Source organism: Glycine max, chromosome 19, assembly GCF_000004515.6.
Source record: "Glycine max cultivar Williams 82 chromosome 19, Glycine_max_v4.0, whole genome shotgun sequence".
Taxonomy (NCBI): Eukaryota; Viridiplantae; Streptophyta; class Magnoliopsida; order Fabales; family Fabaceae; genus Glycine; species Glycine max.
In genome coordinates this window covers 42,541,100-42,556,809 of record NC_038255.2, presented here as the reverse complement: position 1 = coordinate 42,556,809, position 15,710 = coordinate 42,541,100, and the positions used below count along the sequence as shown (strand labels likewise).

Genomic DNA, 15,710 nt, shown 5'->3' with positions numbered 1-15,710 from the left:
TGAACATTTTCATTAGTATTTATAAGAAAATATAATAACAAGATAAAATATGTTAAACTAAAAATCAAAATGATGCAGTTTAGAATACTAAATTACAAAAATTGTGGAATGTCATAACAACTACTGAAAAGCCTAAAATTACAGATTTTTTTTTACGGAAAATAACAGTTAAAATCATGAATTTTAATGTTTTTACTTTAGCCTAAAATTTAAGGGAATATTTAGAGATAAAAAAAAGTTTAAGCAATAATTAAGTTGAGAATGTGGGAAAACCAAATTATAAATTTTAAAACTTGACTTGAAAAATAAGTTGGGAATGATTCTTAAATTCACTTGCAGGTATATATCGCTTGCATCTTGGATCTCGATCAAAACATATTCCCTCGAACAGATTAGCATTGCAAGTCAAAGGGATTTTCTCCTGACACACAATAGTAGTCTCCTTCTGACTCAGAAGGAAGCATACAAGCAATAGAAAGTTGATAAGGTGAGATCTAAGGGTCTATCCTTCCTATATCACGTCACCTCCTTTCCCTGAGTACTCTTTCTAGAGACTAAAACTTTGTTGAACCATTACTGACAGATTTCAATAATCTGTTACTCGTGTAAACTAGCATATACTTGGCAGGTAATCAATTTATATGATCCATTTCTTAAAAGATATTTTTTTCTTCTTTATTTTGAAAAGGAATGATGCAATTCAAAGAACAAAATTACTGTTAACAAATATTTCTTATGAATACAAACGCCAGATCCAATTTACGACGCATCATTCAAGTTTTGGCTCCGATAAATTTCTTGAACTAACATGATAGAATGCTCCTTTTTAAGCTAATGCACAATACTGAACCGACAGAATTCAGGATAATATTAGAACTTGACTATGGAATAACTCCTATTGAGACTTGTAATAGAATGTATTAGCAATTTAAGCTTCTGCTGAGCATAATACCTTACCCTGACCCAGAATCAGGACTAGCATCTCCATAAGAAACTAAACCCCTTTGTCCAGATGGAGAGCTCGATCTAGACCTGCTGCGAGACACGGAAGTCCTTTTATCATAACGTTTTGGTGGTGTAGCATCTGGGGATCTGGAGCAAGAAGAGCCATTGCTCCTAGATTTGGACTTTGACCTCCCCCTGTCTGGCAATCGTTCATCACTTCTTGGACCAAGTCGGGATTTTAATTGGTCACTAATGGGAGGACGCCTGTCTTCTGGACTAGGACTACGTCTTGGACTCCGGCTGCGGTCACGGTCGCTGAAATGGCCACGCACAGGACTGCGCGAGTTGCTCCTACTCCGACTTCTTCTGCTTTGGTATCTAAAAATACAAGGATAAGAGATTAAGCTCTTGGGTTCATTTTGCTTTTTCATTTTTCTGTACTAAAATTCTCTGAGAAACAAACACAACGTGACATGATTTGGCATCAATATGCATAATTAAGGACTCATTTGCTTGAATCTTTTCTTTTGTAAGAAATGTGTTATATTAATTAAAAGAAATCTTAAAACATTTCATAGTAATTATGTAAGTTTTTTCCACAAAAAAATGTATATTATAATGTTCTTCTCATAAATTAAAAAGGGTATCTTACGAAAAAAAGCTCTAAAAAAACTGCATTATAAAGAATCACTTTTTATTTAAAAAAAAAGAAACTTTAACAAATGGGCCCTTAATTGTATTAGAACATAATTACAAAATAACACAACAACGACAAAGGTAACTAAAAGCATACATGGAAAAAAAAATGGCAAAGGTAACTAAAAGCACACAAAAAACTGCAATTTAAATTCAGACGAAAATTATTTTACATGTGAAATATTTATCATGTCACAGCATGTGAATAAACAAAAGCAAATATCCAGCTATATATAATTAAGAAAATGCTCAATTTATGCATGGAAGGGGAAGTATCAAAGGTCTAACTACATAACAGATTCAAACACACTAGAGGGAGGAAGAACCTTGGACGATTCCTGCCACCTGGCGGGCTTCGAAAACGTCGTGGTGGAGAGCGCCCAGAATAACTTCTGTAGCTTGTGTTTCTTCAACCAAACATATAACAAGTCAGAACAATCCAACATTTTTTAAACAATACAGTTTCACAAAGTGCTGTAGATAATTAAACATACCTATCAAAGTTCCTTCTTATATTTCTATCACCATAACGATATGTACGAGGAGACCGCTCTGGAGAAGGAGTACGATATCTGCGTGCAAAGGCATAACGCTCAGTAAAGCCACGTCCTTTTTTGATACGCTTAGGCATGCCATTTGGTGAAGGGCTTTTTGAAAAGCCCTGACCATGTTTGGGGGCAGCAGGTTCAGAAACTTTTTGGCCAGGACTAGCCAACAATGAAGCATGTCCTTGGTTTAGCTCCCTAGAATCCCTGGTAGGACTTCTTCGAGGACTTGCACCTCTGGTTAAATAAGATGTCACACAAACTTAGCACAACTGGAGATGTGTTCAAATCCCAGGATGGAGTTGACATTTAAATTGAAGCAAAATTTACATGAGATGAATAATAATTAGGTGCTAAGAAAGCAAGAGGCAAAACCTATTGTGATTTAAATCATCTGAATTAGCATGTTGCTTAGCAGGTTTACTAAATTCAGCTTCAGTATCATGCCTGTTATTCACAAATGCACCATTCTCTGGAGACAATTCACCTTCTTCATGTGATTGCTTGTCCACAATTCTTCTAACCTTGGGATCCATTTTTTGTTCAGGAATAGTTTGCCTTTGCTGAGGAGGGCTAGAAGATTGTTTTCCTGTGTCTGTAGCATGAGCAACTATTAGCTTAGAGATATCAATATTCATAAATATCCCCATATCCCCATATCTCCCCCCCCCCCCCCCCCCCCAAAAAAAAAAAACACACATTAGAGTATTTGTAGAGTAAAAGGGAGATATGAGAGGGCGTGGAACATATCACAAGAATTCTATAAATAGCATACCTAGATTTCTTCGGGCTTCATTGTCAGCAAGTGTTTTACGACCTGAGGCATGACGATCAGTTTTCTCATCGCCAGAACTGCTGCCACTAGCACTATCTGTATCACTTGAATCCTCAGAACTCCTGAAAAAAGGAGAATAATTCAATTAAAACCTACTGGAGGAGTGCTACTATAAGAAATAAGGGGAATGCTAAAGGTAGGCTATAATCAGACCGCCTAGACTTGCGTCTTGCTCTTCTACTTCTACTGTGCTGGCTTCTCTTTCTCTGTTTTCGTCCAATTTTCCTCTTCTTCCCATGCTTGCGCTTACTTCTCCTCTTCTGGTGTTTCCCATCACTAGAGTAACTAGAATCAGAAACTGATGAATCCGATTCAGAATCTGAATCTGACTCAGAATCTGAGGAGTAGCTATCACTATCGCTATCAGATGTAGAGTATCTCCTTCTTCTCTTCCTCGTGTCTTTGGAAGATTTTTTCCTTTTTCCCCTTGATTTTTTGTCAGAACCATCATCAGAAGATAGGGATTTTCCTGATTTTCTCCTTTTCCCTAAAATGAGAAGTAGTTCACATATTACAAGCAATTACATTTAGCAGTAGACTGAAACAAAGATTATAATATAATAATATTTTCATCAATATCTATTCCCCTATCACAAGTACCTTTCTCCTTGTCGGCAGTATGCTGAATTTTTGTTTCAGAGACTTCACCACAATCAATAATTTTAACTGGTTGGGTAGGTTTCCCATCAGATGTTCCCACTGGTTCAATTTTCTTCAAAATGTCCATTCCGTTGACAACTTTTCCAAAAACAACATGTTTCCTGCATCATCATGTGAAAGACTACAATAAAAAACCTACCACCACTTCAAAGCAAATATTATGGACATTACAAACTTGAACTTTTTGAGCTAATGAAAATGTAGAAACAAGCTTGCAAAAACAACAGCAATAAAAAGAAACTGAAAAATAACATTAATAAAATTGTGGGGGCCATGAACAAGAACAAGAAATGCATAAGCAACAGCAGCCAAAAAAACTGAAAAACAAAACAGTAAAATTTTGGGACCATCAACAAGAACAAAAAATGCAGATTGCAATCCAGAATGGTGTGCAATATGATTAAAGCACATCAAACAAGTTGAACTAAAACATTCAAAGATTGTATACCCGTCAAGATGAGGTTGGCGCTTGAATGTAATAAAGAACTGAGATCCATTTGTGTTAGGACCACTATTAGCCATAGAAAGAACACCAGGTCCATCATGTGTTAGTTTGAAATTTTCATCTGCAAGGAAGGAGAACTTGCATGTATAGTCAAATGATTAATCAACAAAAAAAAAGTAACTATGTATAAGCAACTAAGCATTACTGATACTTTTTTTTTTTCTTATACGTAGAATAAATAAAACCCTATTCATAATAGGTAAACATACCTACAAATTTCCCTCCATATATACTTTCTCCACCTGTGCCTGTAAAGCAGTCAAAGGTTGTTCCTTACAAGTCTTTGTAAAAGGATAGAACAGTCAAAAAGGGAACTACAAATCATATTGGGTAAACAACAGAAACAAAAAAAACATACCATTACCCCTTGAAAAATCACCACCCTGTCAGGACACAAGACCAAAAGTTGGTGAATTATCATATTGAAACAAATGAACTTTATAAATCACTCAATAAGTTTGTCAGAAATAAGGAAAAAAGAAATGGCAAACTCCAAAACATTCGGTTGGTATCCTCACTTCACTTCAACAAAAACTTTACAAACAGAGTTTACTATTTCAAGTGTGCAACTGGCTAACTGTCCACTTAGACATAATAGCACTCACATGCAAGATCAAAATCTTCTCCTACATAGTTATTTAACACCTCATGAATAGAGTAACCATGAAGAGCAACTTACTTGAGCCATAAAACCTCTAATTATACGATGAAAGCTTGTTCCTTTATAATGCAAAGGTTTCCCCGTCAATTCTCCAATGCCCTTCTCACCTACAAATAAAAAGCACACATTTACAGTTAAAGTAGAGTGTGATGTTTAAAGAACCAATTACCATGCAAGACATACCATCATTCTAGAGTCATATTCTAATAGGTTTTGAAGCAAAAAGTTTAGCATTATTTATAGAATGTAAGTCATTTAACATTTGTAGGCTTGCATATATTCGTATCAACTGCAAGTAACATGTACTGATTTAGGTGAATTTCAAATGACTAGTCTCATATTCAACTAGACAAGTTGACAAAAAAGCGACAAGGACAAGTTCTGTGAAGATATTATGCAGAAATATTTTGATATAGCTTTGGTTCTTTTACCCCAAGCTTTCTGCAGATAAAGCTTAAAATAAATACTAAAACAAGTATAGAGCTTATGTTTCGTTTTTTATCTTAATCAAATATTACCCTATACAATAACATCGTTTCATACAAATTAGGACTGTGTGCTTCATGTCAGTTAACTAACAAAGGGACTATAACAACCAAACTATTACAAAAAATGAAAAAAAAACATGGTAAAGGACAGTAATTTGAACAATTTAAAGATACCTGTACAGAGTGCCCGAAAATTCTCTGCTGTCCTAGGAACTATACTGGCAAAAAGCTGCACAATTCAAAAGAGTTCATTCATACCAAACCTATGATGCTCAGGCAAACTTCAAATATCCTTCAGACAGAAAACTAAACAAGCAAATTCCTGATTTTCTTATTACCTGAATAACAATTCTTTCCACAGGGTCCCCATCAATTGAGACATCGAAAAACACAAGAGGATTCTTTTCCAGACCCATCACCTTGCTCAAAAGACACTTCAGACGTAAAGTTGAGATAGAAAACAATCAAGAATCAACAGCAACGTTCCAAGAGCGAGTCATAAAGAGCATTCCATGCCAGTGTCCCCCTATTTAAACAAACTGAATCATCAATATCTTCCACAAGTGTTATGTTCAGAACAAGTTTGAAGTGAGAAGCTATTGTCCCAAAAACCAGTTTACAATCGTCAAAACTGCATATCCATCAAAACCACCACATTATAAAACACGGAACTTAAGCTTCCCAATATCAGTTTACCCACATCACATGCAATGCAATGTAACAAAACCCCAAACCCTAAGTATACATTCAACGCGTAACTCGACTCAAGTTCCTGGAAGTGCAATTTTTCAAAAACCAATATCAAAATATTCGTTGGAAACGGCATTTTGCATCCAGAGAGGAGGAAGTAACCATCCAACTAGAAGTGGAAGAATTATGAATGAAATGACCGAAGAGGGAGATACTCAAACAAATTTTGAGGGTTACGAAATTTTACACCGATTCTAACTGTGATAACTTAGATGAGACAGAGAAAGAAGTTAGAGAAAGAGAGAGAAGAACTCACCATGAAGGCATGAATGAATGGAGGTGACGGCTCGGTATCACTGAGTATAACGATGAAATGTTCTTCCTCAGCTTGGGACAATGTCAGAGGAAGCGCATTCTTCTTGGGCTATGTCGAACAACATTTGGGCTATCCATGTCGGCCCAATTAACCATGCCTACGTTACTTTTTTTTGGTGAAGTAAAACAAAACAAAAAATCAATTTATATAAAAATATATATAAATTGATATTTCTAGATCGACGTGTTCTCCTCCACGCAGGTCGATCATCGATGCCCTATGTGCCATTGAGTTAATTACAATGCCAACTAATTAAAAACTTGGGAATGCACCTCCATGGGAATGCTATATTTCCAAGTTTTTAGTCGGGAGTTTCCTCAGTATAATTTGTTGGTAGGATTCTCCTTATGTTTTGTAAAATTTATAATTAACTTTGATTAAGTAAAAACACTTTAATTATGTTAATCAATCTATTCCTTATAGTTTCCTCAAGATTTTAATTAAATCCTTGCAATTTTTTTTAATGTAATAATCTTTAAATTTTAATTTTTTTTATAACCAAATCCCTCAAAACTAACACTGTTACACGAAATTTATATATATATATATATATAGACACACACACAGAATTTACAATAGAGTTTAATGACTTGACAATTAATTGGTAGAATGTGTATACTCTCACGTCATAGGTAACTGTTAGGAGAAATTGTTTGATAACAACATAAAATGAGATTTAGGAAATGGGGAAAATACTTTGTTTTGGATGGATGAATGGAATGGGGGTGAGAGATTTTTTCTTGTTTAACAGCAACAAAAGGAGGTGGTGGCAAATCTGGGATCTTGGGAGAATAACAATTGGTCATGGAGCTTCTGGTGGAGGAGGGACACTGGTGGCAAAGGGAAACTCAAATGGTAAGAGATTTTCAACAGATTTTGTAATGTGAGTCTGAAACAGAACCAAGAGGACCAATGGGTGTGGACTGCTGATAGCTCTGTCATTTTTTCGGTAAGTTCTGCTTATCGTGTTATATTGGACCTGCAGTATCCATTGCAACATTCCACGTTCTTTTCAGTCATATGGAAATTGAAGGTGCCTCCCAAAATCAAGTTTTTCATCTGGAGGATTGCACTGAACAGGGTTGCTACACGTGATAACTTGAGGAAGAGAGGTATACTTATCACAGATGACGAGTACAAGTGTCCTTTCTGTTCTCTGGTTGAACAGTCCATTAGCCACTTACTCTTTCAATGCCCGTGTTCTTCCCTTATATGGGGTCAATGGTATTCTAAGGTGGGTATTTTAATAGCATCTCCATGGACTGTTGAGGCACATTTTAATCAACATTATGTGTTCTTAAGAAACTAGTAGCTCAACAGAGAAAAGAATTTCAGAGAATGAGAAACTCATAATTCATTACTTACATTTATCAAAATACAAAGAGTATATATAGAGAAAGGAAAAAGATTACAGGGAAAGAAATTTAGAAGCTTCTCATGATGACTCAACCATATCACTTGTACCCTCCATGCACCGTAAGATCATATCCCTTGGGGACCGTAGGATTGGTAGACTTAGAGGAATTTAACATATGTTACACGAGTCTAGAAGATCGAATGATAGGTTCGTGGCAGCTGTTATGGTGTGCTATTGTGTTGAGCATTTGGAGTCTTAGAAATACTTGTATCTTTAGAGATGGTACGTTTGATGGTGCTAAATTGATGGAGGAAAGTCTGTTTTGGGCTTGGACATGACTTAAAGGTATATCTAAGTATTTCAATTATTCTCACAGTGGATGTGTAATACAGTGTTGTGTATCAAGAATTGAGTGGCATAGTGGGATGCTGTGATGGTGGCTGGGTGAAAATTTAAAATACCTAAATGAAACAATTTAAAAATACAAAGAAATAAAATACAACCATTTAAAATAATATTATTTTAATTAACATCTCACATCATTATTATCGTCCTAATTAGTATTAACAAATATGTCATTTTTTAAGTATATTTAACGTTTCAGTAAAAAAAAAATATTAAAATGAAATATTTAAAAACATAACAAATTAAAATAAATTTTTTAAAACTTAATGTATAAATGAAAAATATTAAAACATAAAGAACGACAAATAATACATAGTCATTTTCTTTTACAATGATGACCTACCGAGACATTAAATCTAAGATTTCATGCATATATACCACCTAAATCCCTCACGGCTTACCACCAGGTAAACCTTAGTGGATAGTCTTATGTATGTTTGATTTAAGAAATAAAATAGAAAAGAAATAAAAATGAGAGAAAGAAAAAGACTAGAAAATAACATTGTAGATTGCTAGGTAAAAAAGAAAATGAAAAGAAAGAAAATTACTCTTGTTTAATGGTATAAAAAGTGAAAGAAAGAAGATATAAAAAAAGTGAAAAAAAGAAAAAAAAATGTATATAAAACAAGGTAAATACTCACAATGAAAAAAGAAACATGTTAAAATAATAACATTTTTATCTTGTTATTGTATAAATCAACTTTTCCATCTCTTTCTTTCCTATTTGGAAGGAAGGAAAAAGATGTGAGTCCCAGATTATTTAATATATGTTGGTGTTAAACTTGTTTGCTATATCATTTAATCTTTGTATTGACATCTCACTTATTTCAATTTTAATCATGTTTAGAATTATTTATTTTATATAATAATTTAATTTTTTTACAGATAATTAAATTCGTTTATAAAACTGATCATCAATATTCAATAATAGGGACTTAGGAGAGTTGAACTATTCTACACCACACAAATAGTTTAATGACTAGGTAATAAGTTTATCCTTCTTCTGGAAATTAAGGAGTCGAGTCAAGCTTAATAAATTCGTTCAACACTTACACGCGTATTCATAGAACGTTATTTGGTTGAAATTACAGTCTGCACGTAAAGCTAGAGACTTTTGCATGTCTTTCAAGTGTTGTAGCTCTCATTCCTCACGTGTAATTAAGTTTTCATGACAGTGGATTATTTATTTATTTTTTTATTGACAAATTTTAATTATTAAAATATTAATTTTATCGGTAGGAGATCAAATTTATTATCTTTTTTTCCTCAATCATCCAACTCACTTTTTATTCAGTTGATTGATTTTAATTGCTTCATTATCATTATTAAGTTAACATGTGCACAATTCCCTGGCTAGGCTACTTTTTCTTACAATGTACATTAACATTTGCCGGGAAAAGAAGCTTGAAGTCGCGTTTTCATTGACTTTGTGAATGAATAATTGGGCTAAACATAACGTCTGCATTGAAAATTTGCGCTAGTTAGGAAAAGTAGCCTTTTTGAATTAGAATGTCTACTTTGATCATCTTTGACTTTCGAACAAAAATTGGCCACATCACATGACACATGCATCTTCTATATATCTATAAGCCAAAAGAAAGCAGGTTCAAACGAAATAACCCTGTAACACATTTTTCTCATTCTGAATTTTCTTGCTTTTCCACTTCAGTATAAAAAATCATGGCAGGAGGACTGACAGATGATCAGATTGCTGAATTCCATGAAGCCTTTAGCCTCATTGACAAGGATTCTGATGGTGTGTTTTCTTGGCACCTTGATGATTTGTTGTTCACTTTTTCATTTTGATGTGAAAAGGGGTTTTAGCATTGATTTTGACTTTTTTTTTTGGAAATTGTTGGTGATGTCTAGGATTCATTACTGTGGATGAATTGACAACCATTATCCGATCATTAGAAGGGAATCCAACGAAAGAAGAAATCCAAAACATGATTAGTGAGGTCGATATTGATGGGAATGGGAGTATAGATTTTGAAGAGTTCTTGAATATTATGGGAAGAAAAATGAAGGTAAGATAAACTAGTCATAAGATTGATTAAATAATCAGTAACTAAAAATGAGCTGTTTGAGGCTAACGATCATAATATTATAGGAAACTTTAGCTGAAGAGCTGAAAGAAGCATTCAAAGTATTTGATAGAGATCAAAATGGATACATATCCGCCACTGAGGTAAATTAACATTCTTAGTTACACGTATTGCGATGCTTGAGTAACAGAATCTCTGCTTGAGATCAATCATTCATTTGTTTTATTGTTTATTATTTACTAAAAGAGCTGCTTTATGATTTGTTTACAGCTGAGGCACGTAATGACGAATTTGGGAGAGAGGCTGACAGGTGAAGAGGCAGAACAAATGATTATGGAGGCAGATTTGGATGGGGATGGTCAAGTTAGTTTTGAAGAATTTGCAAGGATTATGATGCTCAAATGATTTCATTTGTAAATACTACTTTTCTTTTCTTTTAATATTCCTCTGTACAATCAATGGCTAATGTTGTTGAAATGTCACTTCTATGGTCTGCGCGTACGTTTCTATCCTTCCTTTTATCCGCTTTGGTTTTAATCAAATTGAACCTAAAATTGGAAGACTGCACACACGCTGATTAGAGACAAATTTGAATTTGTTTACTCACATGAGGAAGAGAAGCAAAAGTCAATTACATTTTAATAACCTGTTGTAAGTATTGGTATCGAAACTTGAATAAAAATACGCATGAGAAAATAATTTAATTAAATGTTTATTTAATAAATTATTATTACATCATGAATGACTTAACTAATTTAAAATATTTATGAAATTTTCACATAACTCAATTTCAAAAGCTAACTCATGGAGATTGTCATTCCCTTGTATACTCTATCTCGATAGTATCTCTATTCAATGTGGGATTTAAATTTTTTTCAATATATCCTCTCTAACGCTCAACACTTTGAAGCTTGATGCGTGAATAACATGGTAGGTTGTCCTTGAAATAGATCTAGGATAAACTCTAATATTTAAAAGTGAGTTTAAGACTAACCCAATCCCACGAGTTAACTCAAGGAGTAAGAGTTGCCCTTCACTTGTATAGCCTTTATCTTTAATTGATGTGTGACTTGAGTTTTTTCAATACACTCCACGCTCAACAAGAATAATTTGAATTAATATTGAATATGATTTAATACCGTCTTATAAGAATTTGGGTCTAACTCAACTCAAGATTGTTTTTCAGTTATATATTTTGTTCTCACACTATCTTTAACCAATATGAGGCTTTGGTTCTTTCCCAATATTAAAAAATAAAAAATTTAAAATAATAATTATTGATATGATTTTGTGCACTCGTTATCAATACATTTTTTTTCCACAAATTTATTATAAAATATAAGTAGTTTTTTTATATATTATATTATATAGTATAGATGATAAATATTTTTTGATAAAATTAAATATATAAATTTAACAAATGTTGTAAGTTTTACGTATAAGTAATTCAGAAATTTAAATTATTGAATATTTTTTAAAATTTAGCATTTTATACCAAGGATAAATAAGGGGAAAGAAGGAAATTATTATGTTTAAATTTCAGTTCAAAATACTGTATAAGAATTCTAAAATAAATCTAATAATTAACAAATTTAGTTTTACAAAAAAAGATGTGAATGCTTTTGCAAATATCATTTTCCTCTAAATATCCATATCCGTTTGTAACTGAAAAACCAACATGTGCTTACTTATACTAATTCGTTTTGCTTGGCGCCGTTTTTATTCTCTCAACAAAGACGCGACGACGGTTACGAGGATCTAGAAACAAAAAAGACCGGATAACGAGAGCGGCGGCTGGAGGCACCGTGCGACGCCGTTATCTCCGTCGAGCATCAGCACCTGTTTTCCATCAACCGCTGAATTCTCGTCTGCGTTCACCTTCACTTCTCAATTCCGCTTCTCTGCTCAGCACTCATTTGATTTTCGAGTTTTCCAATCGATTAATCTAAATCCGGAAAACCCTAACCCTAGCGATGGACGCATCTGAACCCGACAATGTCGATGACTACTCGCCTTCTTCAACCGTCATCAAATTCGACCGCCCCGTTCCTTTGCTCCGGGGACCGTTACCGGCGGGTCCCTCCGACGACCCGTCGGCGGGACCGTACGTGCTGGCATTCCGAGACTCGCGCGCGTGGGCGTCCTCGTTCGCGGCGTGCGAGCGTAAAATCGTTGAGCAGTGCGAGGAGGGGGCGAGGATCGGTTGCGCCGTGAGCGCGTCCAGAAAGTGCAAGCTTCCATGGTGGAAGTCCCTGGCGGGTCCCACGCTCTCCGATCTGAAGGAGCGGGAGCAGTGCGAAGTGCGCGAGATGGCGGATTGTGAAGCCGCGGCGAAGGAGAAGTGCGTTGGCTTCGCCAGGGACAAGTGCTTGGTTCCCTTTAGGGATGCGAGGATTAGGGTTGGGAAAGGGTTTTTGAGTTCCAGGGATGCTGTGAAGTTGATTGGTTGGGCATCCATGCCGGAGAGTGAGAGGAGTTTGAAGTTGATGAGTCTAATGGGGGGTGGTGGTGGTGGTGATTTGGGAGTGACCAATTGCAGGGCTAGTGAGTTGCTAGGATTTGATAATTATGTGCAATGCATTTTGGGTGAGCAGCAACACGGCACTGGAAACTGAGCATAATTTTGTCCCTTGATGCGAATTGCGGAGGTAGCATTTCGAAATTCCAATGCTTGTGTTTGAACTTGTTGTTGGCTTAGCTTGTTGGTATGTCATGCGGGTAGAATAGAGTAGTTACTAAGTAAACTTTCGTTTGCTTGTTATAAAATAAATCTAGAAAGGACAAAAGTTATATGTAGTTCTTTAGGGTGCTTATAGCGTGTTTGGATTAGCTTCATGGTTAGAAATAATCAATTTTTTTTTCATGGTGAAACTAAAGCAACAAACAGTTCCTTCTACTTTTTCATAGTATCATCATGATTTTGTAGAGTAGAATTGATTCTTGTGTGTTATCCAAACACACTATTAGTGTTGTTCTCCACTTAAGATTGGGTTTTACCTTAATATGTTGACATTTAATGCAAACCTTTATTTTGCAGTTTATTGAGGTGAAACTCCAATTCTGTTTGGAAAACAATATCTAAAGCACCTAAAGAACTGCATTTAAGTTTTGTCTATCAAGAAATCCATTTTGCCTTTTAGCTGTGTTAGTGTGTTGTATGCATCTATTTTCAGACTAGTATGTGAGATACACCGGAATTTTGCATGCGCATTTTTGGGTTTCCAATGTCATGGAAAATTGGAAATATAAGAATCTAGGATGTCCATACTTGGGTATTCTATGTTGATTTTGAACACATTTTAATAGCAAAGTTAAACCTGGGATCTGAAATCCCAGGAATTATTGTCGAATGTTATCCTTCTGTCTGAAAATTACCTATGTGTGTGGGTCATCGTTATTTTTATAAATTGATGTCACACAATGGGTGGTTTTGTTCTTCATATTCATAGACAATTGTTTGTATTTGTGATTGGGTCATGAATCATGACTACTTTAAAATAGAAATCATATAGCAACTTTATTAACTGATGATGCTATTTGCCCATCTTGGCATTGTTATGTTATGCCTAAAAATATCAACTGTGTTGTTGGAGGCTAGAGAGTGTTTTGATGCCTCACATAGTATATTAACATAATGTTGATCGAGCATAATTTTAAAGTTTCATTGTCTCAATGAATTGTTCTAAGAAGCCCCTTTCTTGGGAGTAACTTATTCCTTCTTTGATTGGTGCAGAAGTTATCATAATTGCCATCTCATAGAGCTCGGGGAATCAAGTATCCAGGTTTTGTCTCACTCTTTAATCTCATCTATTTGAACGTTTGTTTCATAAGGTAAAATGTACAAAGTGGTTGTGTTGAAGTCTAATTGAATTGGATTGGAGACTTTTATCGTTAAGTAATTCCTTCTTACCATTCTGTGTTATTGTTTTTCTGTTTGATCTACTTTTTACCCCGCTCTCTTGGAAGCCTGACCTCTATTTAGTGCTTACTTTTTCATATGTATTTATTTTGCCTTCTCTTGCATGGTTTTTTGTTAACGTTGAAGGGGTTTTTAAAGTAAAATTAACAATTTGTTCATGTTGATTCTAAACAGACTAGGCAGATTAAAGGTTAAAATTTTTTAGTCTGCATATTCTGAGCAACTTGCTCTGGGGGTTGTTTAATTTAGTTTGGAATCAAGTTTCATTGTTATTTTAGTAGACATTCTGCCCTGATTAGCTTTATTGGTGTCCTTGGTTGAGCGTTCAAACTTCAAACATATTATGAGATGAGATACATTATATTTTATATTTCTTAATTATTGATGCACCGGTGTCCCTTATTATCTGTGGTTCGTACTCCTCTCTGCATCTGATGTCTATTTATTGATCTATAATCATTTTAATTGAGAAGTTCCTTTTAGCCTCTCTGGAATAGCTCAAGTGATAAAGGAGAAATGGGGGTTGGGTTAGAAGTCATAGGTTTATTCTTGAATGTAAATCAATGATGCTTCCGGTTATGGGTAAACTGTTGGTGAAAGATGTCCTGATGTCTTCTTTTTTTACCCAGGATTTTAGGGACCAAATCTCTTTTGCATGTTTTGGCCCACTAGTGTTGCAGGCCAGAATAAACTTTAAACAATAGGCAATTCACTTGCCAAACGTGAATGTTGGACTTGTGGATTTGATTAGGGGCTTTGGGGCCTATTTCTATCGACCATTCTCCTTAAAGTCATCTCTTCTCTTTCTCTCTGTCCCTCACTCGTTCTAATTGCAATTTGCAAATGGGGCCTTTTCAACTTGTTAATTTCCAATGCCTTTGACATATGGGAACCTTTTTTTTTGACAAAATGAGCCATAGACATTTTATTGTTAGCAAGTAACAACTCATAAATTAATCAAAGAAAAATCCAATAATCCATGATTTATGAGTAACGTAGTACAAGTTCGAAAGTTTGTTCCTTAGCAATTTTTTTTTATTTTATTTTTTGCAAAAAGGAAGAAGAAAAAGAACAGTGTTATCCCCCCACCTCGGGGCATTCTGGTTGGAGTCCACGACCTGTTCAAACCACCACCTAACCAAAGGATTAAGGGTGGAAAGCAAATTATGGTCATTACATTTTCACTTTTTTCCTCCATGATGTCTTATCGAGTTTGTCATTTAGTGATTTCTGCTCTTCCAATTTGCTCTTATTTTCTTGCCCTCCAATTACGCTCATAGTTCAATTGGTCTGTTTCAATTTCATTTCTTTAGAGTTGCGCATTATTTTCTCCTATTAAATTGAGAAATCGAATCAAACAATTCAATTGGTTTATTTAATTATTTTTCATATTTGGGTCCTAACCAAATTGAACTAATGAAACTTGATTCCAATTAGTTTGGATCTCAAACGAATCAGACAAATCTGTTTCATTTTTTTCTCTCCGGTAGTTCCAATTTATCAATAAATTTGTATGATCATTGAGGAACTTTTTTACATCTTTTTTTATTATTATAATACATTTAGTTTTATTTTTTATTTAT

The 15,710-nt window shown here is 34.6% G+C and overlaps 3 protein-coding genes across 10 annotated transcripts; 2 read left to right on the top strand and 1 right to left on the bottom strand.

Annotated features, from left to right (window-relative positions):
- Window positions 1–794: 794 nt before the first annotated feature.
- CYP27 (peptidyl-prolyl cis-trans isomerase CYP27) lies at window positions 795–6,496 on the bottom strand. Of its 5 annotated transcripts, none has more exons than XM_006604406.4 (14): window positions 6,342–6,496; window positions 5,674–5,861; window positions 5,510–5,564; window positions 4,866–4,954; window positions 4,545–4,569; window positions 4,396–4,434; window positions 4,130–4,247; window positions 3,622–3,782; window positions 3,175–3,508; window positions 2,962–3,083; window positions 2,562–2,796; window positions 2,136–2,423; window positions 1,968–2,048; window positions 795–1,323 (listed from the first exon to the last, which is right to left on the bottom strand). In XM_006604406.4, the coding sequence occupies exons 2-14, from the start codon at window positions 5,749–5,751 to the stop codon at window positions 954–956; spliced, it is 1,995 nt and encodes a 664-aa protein (XP_006604469.1). In that variant the 5' UTR covers window positions 5,752–5,861; window positions 6,342–6,496; the 3' UTR covers window positions 795–953. The 5 variants fall into 5 exon arrangements, with proteins under 5 accessions (XP_006604469.1, XP_006604472.1, XP_006604471.1 ...); XM_006604409.4 differs by having other exon boundaries at window positions 2,634–2,796; XM_006604408.4 differs by having other exon boundaries at window positions 2,562–2,781; window positions 6,342–6,495.
- A 3,265-nt stretch (window positions 6,497–9,761) lies between these two features.
- Window positions 9,762–10,690, top strand: LOC100795656 (calmodulin-1). The gene is made up of 4 exons (XM_003554225.5): window positions 9,762–9,919; window positions 10,033–10,190; window positions 10,274–10,351; window positions 10,479–10,690. The coding sequence occupies exons 1-4, from the start codon at window positions 9,844–9,846 to the stop codon at window positions 10,611–10,613; spliced, it is 447 nt and encodes a 148-aa protein (XP_003554273.1). The 5' UTR covers window positions 9,762–9,843; the 3' UTR covers window positions 10,614–10,690.
- Window positions 10,691–11,874: 1,184 nt separating this feature from the next.
- LOC100790558 (uncharacterized) lies at window positions 11,875–14,921 on the top strand. Of its 4 annotated transcripts, none has more exons than XR_005889914.1 (3): window positions 11,875–12,856; window positions 13,945–13,990; window positions 14,757–14,921. XR_005889914.1 is itself a non-coding variant. In XM_041012583.1 (2 exons), the coding sequence occupies exon 1, from the start codon at window positions 12,182–12,184 to the stop codon at window positions 12,821–12,823; it is 642 nt and encodes a 213-aa protein (XP_040868517.1). In that variant the 5' UTR covers window positions 11,875–12,181; the 3' UTR covers window positions 12,824–12,856; window positions 13,945–14,103. The 4 variants fall into 4 exon arrangements, 2 of the variants coding, with proteins under 2 accessions (XP_040868517.1, XP_006604468.1); XR_005889913.1 differs by having other exon boundaries at window positions 11,876–12,856; window positions 13,942–13,990; XM_041012583.1 differs by lacking the exon at window positions 14,757–14,921 and having other exon boundaries at window positions 13,945–14,103.
- The last annotated feature ends 789 nt before the right edge of the window (window positions 14,922–15,710 follow it).

Coding starts and splice junctions, on each gene's coding strand:
- CYP27 (XM_006604406.4), bottom strand. CDS start 5,751: ATGGGTCTGGAAAAGAATCCTCTTGTGTTTTTCGATGTCTCAATTGAT. Junction 4,248..4,395: donor ATATGGAGGGAAATTTGTAG/GTATGTTTACCT, acceptor CCTTCCTTGCAG/ATGAAAATTTCAAACTAACA. Junction 1,324..1,967: donor GGTGGCAGGAATCGTCCAAG/GTTCTTCCTCCC, acceptor TTGTATTTTTAG/ATACCAAAGCAGAAGAAGTC.
- LOC100795656 (XM_003554225.5), top strand. CDS start 9,844: ATGGCAGGAGGACTGACAGATGATCAGATTGCTGAATTCCATGAAGCC. Junction 9,920..10,032: donor CATTGACAAGGATTCTGATG/GTGTGTTTTCTT, acceptor GGTGATGTCTAG/GATTCATTACTGTGGATGAA. Junction 10,191..10,273: donor TTATGGGAAGAAAAATGAAG/GTAAGATAAACT, acceptor ATAATATTATAG/GAAACTTTAGCTGAAGAGCT.
- LOC100790558 (XM_041012583.1), top strand. CDS start 12,182: ATGGACGCATCTGAACCCGACAATGTCGATGACTACTCGCCTTCTTCA.